This window comes from Salmo salar, chromosome 14, assembly GCF_965601325.2.
Source record: "Salmo salar chromosome 14, fSalSal1, whole genome shotgun sequence".
Classification (NCBI taxonomy): Eukaryota; Metazoa; Chordata; class Actinopteri; order Salmoniformes; family Salmonidae; genus Salmo; species Salmo salar.
The window spans coordinates 33,222,501-33,229,394 of record NC_138304.1 but is presented as its reverse complement, the minus strand read 5'-3'; the positions used below and the strand labels follow the sequence as shown (position 1 = coordinate 33,229,394).

Sequence of the window (6,894 nt, the reverse complement as noted above, 5' to 3'; positions counted from 1 at the left end):
TTTTGCCTGTGTTTGAATCATTAATGCCTTCCCAGTGCTGTAGAGTCCCACAGCTACTTACTGTAGCAAGATGCTTTTCTCACCCAAGTCTTTTTAATTATTCCACTTGGCCAAGACTCAGTGAGTCGTGGTTTAACCTTTCTCATCTCATTTCTTTCTGTAGAGAATAAGCATAGCAACAACCTTAACCCAGCACTAGCCCAGCCCTGACTGTAACCTAAAAATATAAATAATGTTGTTTTTTAAAAAGTAACATTTGCTCATTCAGTGGTGATATAAAATACATTATTGACAAGTTTGAAAAAAAATATGATTTGCCACCATCTCTGACTTTACTGTCAAACAATGTATCTATTATCTCAAATCGGCCCCATGTTATAAAATGTTTTATTTATTAAGTAGTACACTATATATTTGTTAATAAAACAGCTATCATTTGCCAAAAAATAAAAGCCACCCCATCAATCTCTTGTTTTGAAGTGTTCCAAGCCAAGAGTATGTGAAAGAGATCGAGGCTGTATGTAAAGCACAACACAGTGCCACTTCAACTTTCTTTGCATAGAATCTACAGCACCACTTTCCCTTTCTACACCTATGTCAGATAACCAACTTGTTATACTTTTCCTCACCCCATTTCATTTTGTCCTCTGAAGCCTTACACTTAGTGAAACTGAAGGGAATGGTGGTCAAGCACATTACTTCATATAGCACTCTGAGTCGAAGCCTTTCAAAATATGTTTTTGGATTAGTTGTCAGACTACAATATTTTAAAATCGGTTTTGACTTTAGAGCGGATGGACGCAGTTCAAAGAGGCTTTTCTAAGCACTTTGGGACATGATGCTACAGTACATATTAGAATCTGCTTGCAATGTGGTTCTTATTGTCATCATTTTTACACTGACATAACAGAGACAGCATCTTTTTAATCATGGGTCAAATTTGTTCATCGTCATTGAACTTGGTAAAGAGAGCATGAGGGTATCAACTATGTATTCTCTGTGGAACACATCAAATTAATGAATGTCCTAATTCTTTTAAGTAATCCCTCAAGTAAACGCCCATATTCATTATTCCCCTTTTGTTAATTTGGTGCAACCTTTATTTACATCATCAAGATTAGCAGAAAAAATAAAAATGACAGAAAGAGTTTAATTCATTTCAGTGAATTGTATTTAGAGCAATATCTTCCAGTGAGTGCAGGACCAGGTATAGACATTTTCACACAACCACATGTTCTGAATCTGACTGGCTGTGTTGGCTGTAGCACTTCGTCAAAATAATTCTCAATGATTCACTTTGTGAAATCCGTTGTTAATAATCCGGGTCCAGTCCAGGTTGGGTGTGTGAAGGATTACTGTTTGCTGAATGCCTTGATTAAAAACACCTCTCTGACAGACTCATAACAGCACTCATCCCTGTCCTCTCTTCAACATCAATAAAAAAAGCTATGCTTATGTACATCTATAACCTGAGTCATTCCCTCTCTATATGACCCTGTTGTGTTGAAAGGAAATCGTATACAATTTGACATGATGTGATTTATATTTATAGTTGGACTATAACCACGTCATGGGCAACAATAAAACAATTCAAAGGTGCCATGAGGTTGATTCATTTGATATTTGTGTATAATCCATAATGCACACATATTTCAGTGTTTCTTCGTTGAATTAAAAGATGTTTTCAGATAAAACAAAACACATAGGTTAGAGAATATGAACTGCTTTCACCTTCATTATACAACCACACAAGGGTGAAAACTACTTAACTATGTAACATTGCAGTTTACACTGCCATGATGCCATCTAATCCATATTTATTCATCTAATCATTACTCATGGTCATTAAGAAATCAATATCCATGAAAAGAGAGAGGGGGACATCTTTTTTTTGTGGCTAATTTACATTTCCAATGATAAATTATGGCAATACTAACTGACCATTCTTACAATTGCTATAATCATCAGAAATCGAATTAAGTCTTCTTTAAATCTTCTTTGGTCGAAAAGAAGAAAACTATTTGTTTATAGCCACCATCCTTATACTGTATGTCTACCTGTTCAAAAAACATCTTCTTAAACCTTCAAGAAGCGGATTGAATATTGTAGAAAACAGTTTGTCTGCTTTGACGCCTTGGCAACACGATCATGTTATGTTTAACAACAGTGTCAACAACACGTGTGAATCATTGTGAAAGGTGCCTGGGGATCTGACCAAAGACAAATTACTGAATTCAGAATGTTTATAATCATCCATTCATCCATCCATTCTATGTCCATTGGTTCTGCACTCACTCATTCGTGTTACAATGTTCTTCGAAGTACAGCGCAATGTACTGGTCAAAAAGTTCACACAGCTAGCTTCCTTTAGTCTGATGAAATATCAAATGCGTCTTTCGGAAGAAAAAAAAGAGTTCTGTCAATAATACTTCAAATGTTGGCTTCACATGTCCTTGTTCCTTAGACGGCTTTGGATACAGTACAACACACTCGTTTGTGGTCTCTCCTCTGCCTCTCCAGGCCATGATGTAGTAAAAGTGCAGTGTCTTAGGGGAGAGGGGGGACTCGGGAGAGAGGGATAAGGAGAGGGGCTGAGCAGGCTCTGTCAGATGGAGTATTTGATTCTGGATGTCTGTGTATTACAGGAGACACTGGTGAGCGTGGAAACCCCCCCAGCGGTAGTCGCAGCACCTTGACTCTCCACAAACATCGGATCCAGGCAAGCAACTTTGGCAGCAAAGAATGCATGGATACAGTGCAGCACGGCAAAGAGGTTAGAAAATTCCAGCTCCTGTGAAACAAAAGATAGACACTAACTTATTCATGTTTTGGGATAATAATTAATTAATGAATTAAACATTTCTTAAGCATGATTTATCGGTTTTAATTGGTATCGGCTGATAATGGCCAAAGAAAGCGTGATAAAATATATAACTATTGGCTAATTTCATTTAAATCAGAGCTACAGCATAGGTTTGTTACCTTGGCTTCAATTGCTTTATTGTCCTGATTTTGGAACAGAAATTTGATCTTGCTCTTCCCATCATCAGACGATCCTTTCAGTTGGGAGAATTTGTATCTCCACAGCACCGCCTGTATAGAGGAAGTAAATACAGTTGAAGGTGGTTTATAAAGAACATTACCTTCTCTTTCTCGTTGTTATCTTATCTATTTCATTCTAATTATTATTATCTGTGGTCTAATCTCATTCTGATTTTCCACAACAAAATTATTCCCATCATGTTTTTTTCCCTAATTATTTGCAAATGTACCAGACAGCGCAAGTTCATAACCTTGGATGATGAGCGTCAATGTCCTGTTGTTAATGATGATTTGAATCTACGAGTAATGATACACTTCCTCCTAATTGTCAACCATTTTGTTGGGCCTGTCTAGACAACGCACATCACCTTGTTCTAAATCAGATGTCTGCATTTTCCAAATGGGATCGGAAGGTTTTAATCTGTATCAATAGACAATGAGCTCTGCCTCTGTGTCACAGTCTGTCTGACTTGGTCATGAATAGAATGGAACTTTATTTGCCCTCGAATTTGCACATGTAAAAGCTTTGGCAATATAAAACTAATGTACATAGTACACATTCCATACAAAACAAAACATCCGTGTACACAACCTACAATCGTAAGCAACACATTTTCCCCTAGGGGCTTCACACAGACCTGAACACTGAGTGCATAAGACAAGGCCGGTTTTCTATCTGATTGAATTATTAAACGTTCCCCACCATGTGTATTGTTTTACAATTGCAGTTTAAATATGAATTGTACTTTCATGCTTGTTTTGGTCAACAATACCCTGCCTGTCAGCAGTTGGCTAGGCTGCTGTGAGACTTTCTGGGGAGAGAAAAACCACTTGCTTTGCTGGGTAGGAATTAGGCCAAGAAACACAGGGAACAATATAGCTGTCGATGCGTCCTGTTCATCCACATTATGTGTTCTAGTGGAATAGTTATTGTGGCACTCAGACTTGGCAAAAGGCCAAAGTCAACTGCAGGCAGAATGTAAGGGATTTGGGCTGGAGGGGACCAGCCATCAAAGCAAATGTGCTCAGTCTATCAAAATGCACACGGTGCAGAATAAGTTAGGAACACCACAGAGTAGATTTGAATGGTAAAACATTTCTACATCTGCACATAGATTTTTTTCTATTGTGTTATTGACTGTACGTTTGTTTATGTGTAACTCTGTGTTGTTGTTTTTGTCGCACTGCTATGCTTTATCTTGGCCACTCGGGAGGTAATGGCGGCATGGTTACTTCTACTTTTAAAGTAACGCTAGAGAAACTCAGTGTTAATGTCTACGTATCCTTCATCTACATGTATGACTTCTAGACAAATGAACGTTGATGTACCGGTAATGTAACTTACTTTTGAAGCAGCATCGAAGCAGACAAAGCCCATGCTGAAGTCTATGGTCAGCCCCATCAGGTGGCTCTCCATGATGCAAGCGTATGTTTTACACTGAGGAGAGGCAACAGTGCATGATGTTAGTTACAAGATGCATATTTAATAGACAGCATAACCTTCCACAGGTTAAACATGTCAACTGAACATACATCTGTTGTGAGACGATGACTAGGCTTGGTCTGTATAGTACAGTATGTCACGGCTTCTCTTAACCACTTTTCAGTGTTTCGCCTACCATTTTATAGGCAGGATGTGCCCTCCCGCCTGGGCTCTGCCCCACTCCCAACCCACCTAAAATAGTTTGATTTGTTTCAAGTGACAATTTTGATGACAGAGAGCCTGGATGTTGCTTTGAGGGCATTGTACACCGCCACAAAATTGGTTTAGGAAAAAGTGTACCTGTATTCTCTCCACCTCCAGGAAAGTAGCCATCTGAAAGGCTTTTTCCCAGATGAGCAGCTCGCACTCCAGCTCTACGCTGTAGAACATGTCCTCCCCACACTCCGTCTGGATGCTGAAGCAGTGCTTCCGCTTGTCCAAGAGGTCACTGTCCTGAGAGAACCACGTTAGTCATACCTGCCATCGCACCTGGGTTCAAATGGTATTTGTTTTCTTTCAAATGCTTTGAGTGGTTTTATTGAACCTGCCTGGAATGCCAAATGGGCAGGGTTTGCACTTTTGTACTATTCAAATTAGTTTCATTGGCCCTGGCAAGCTCAATCATAATCAAGCACAGCTTACGTTTTTGAAATGTTTCGCATATTATTTGAACCCAGGTCTTGCTGTCATGCTGATAATGCGCACAAGGGACAATGAGAGACTCATACTGTACTGTAAACAGATAAGAAACTTGGATATACACGGAGGGGATGTGACAGACATTGGCTGGAATTTTATCAACCTGCATTGTGCTTTTTCAGAAAAGCTGTTTCACATGTTCAGAAATGCTGTTGTGGATGTGTAATGCAGTGTGTTATGGTTGGAAGGGAATAGTTGACACTTACTATGGTCACCAGTTCTGTAGGTCGATTGACCAGATCAGTCAGTATGTGACAATGAACCAGGCTGAGTGAGAAATTAAGAGGTGGAGCTGCAGTCGCTGCTGTGAGGATTTCTAAATCAAATGTCAACTCCTTCCACCCACCTGAGTCACACTGCTGTGCTTAGCAAACACACTTGTGAAAGTGCATTGCAGAAAAGTTCAATGAGCTTTGTTTGATTAAATACCAGCCAGAGTTTTAGAAAGTATAACCGCTTCCAATAGTAGTATTGTGAGTTTTGCAAGAAAATAGCTCAACTGCAGCCTTGCAAAGATGCAATGTGCACTGCGTAGAAACTGTAGTAGAATATCCCCACCTTCTATGTCACAACTCATTCTATGAAAGTGACGAAGGACACATACTGTAGCACAGATCTATTATCTTTTTAATGTGTCGTCTTTCAAACACAGACCCGGAGATTTGTTACTCAGCACTTCCTAAATATTTTACTCATATCTCCGTTGTAAAAGTTGTTGCCTTACCTTCAAAACTTTACACATGATCTCGTACACGGTGTAGCTTTTCTCTGCCCTGGTCCAGTCCCATGTAGTCACCTGCAAAATTCCACATGAAATACAGCTTATAAATACACCTTACACGTCATATTTTATTCATAAACTACACACACAGGGTAATGAAACCCTGCTTCCACTCTGTATTACAAAGAAACGGAACATTCTCCACTATGCATCATGACTTTTTTACTCTATTCAGATGGATCCCTTTTAAATCATTTGAAGTGTAATTACAGTGGTCTGTTTCAGTTGCTTTAACTTGAATCTTTTATATTCCAATTCCTGCACACACTGTGTTCACATGTTCAAGCTATAAAGCTACATCTATCCCAACATCAAAAGGATATGTTTAAAGCTAGTGACAAGCGTAAACCAAATGTGCAGTGCAAAGTCTCTAACATAACCATTTAATTATGATTTTAGCCACAGACACATGCAGTTGAGGAAGTCATTCAAACTAAAAATAGTCCCTTGTTCAATAGTTCAGTTTAATACCAGCAACACAATTGTCCTAATAACTCCTATTCTGAGTTGTACCTATATCCACAATTACTGATATGGTTGGCATAACATAATTATATTAATAATAATAAATCAAATGGCAAGCAATGGGACACAGACGGTCATCAATCAGGTGTGGAATTATAATCGTTGTCCATTTATAGTTTAATAGACAATAAAAAATGTGGCGAACTTGTGTTGGACTCCATTATAGACTGGAAACATTTAACATTTTTGGACACATATTTTCAGAAACTAGTTGTATCAGTTGATATGGTAACCGTTTATTTTACAGCCTGGTATTTAGCAGGTAGTTACCAGGTAAGTGCTAGAATGTATCCATTGTTGCCACGTAGTTTCTTAGTTAAATGCCAGGTAAATACCAGCTTCAACCAGGCTATAAAATAATGTT

At 38.6% G+C, this 6,894-nt stretch overlaps 1 protein-coding gene across 1 annotated transcript in view; it reads right to left on the bottom strand.

The window, feature by feature from the left end:
• Window positions 1-1,130: 1,130 nt before the first annotated feature.
• The window catches only part of LOC106569124 (gamma-1-syntrophin), a 39,701-nt gene continuing 33,937 nt past the window's right edge, over window positions 1,131-6,894 (bottom strand). The window contains exons 15-19 of the mRNA XM_045694193.2: window positions 5,949-6,020; window positions 4,826-4,978; window positions 4,388-4,480; window positions 2,983-3,093; window positions 1,131-2,791 (exon numbers count right to left, since the gene is read on the bottom strand). Coding sequence (XP_045550149.1) covers window positions 2,606-2,791; window positions 2,983-3,093; window positions 4,388-4,480; window positions 4,826-4,978; window positions 5,949-6,020 — 615 coding nt within the window. The 3' untranslated portion in view covers window positions 1,131-2,605. The remainder of the gene's footprint in view (window positions 2,792-2,982; window positions 3,094-4,387; window positions 4,481-4,825; window positions 4,979-5,948; window positions 6,021-6,894) is intronic.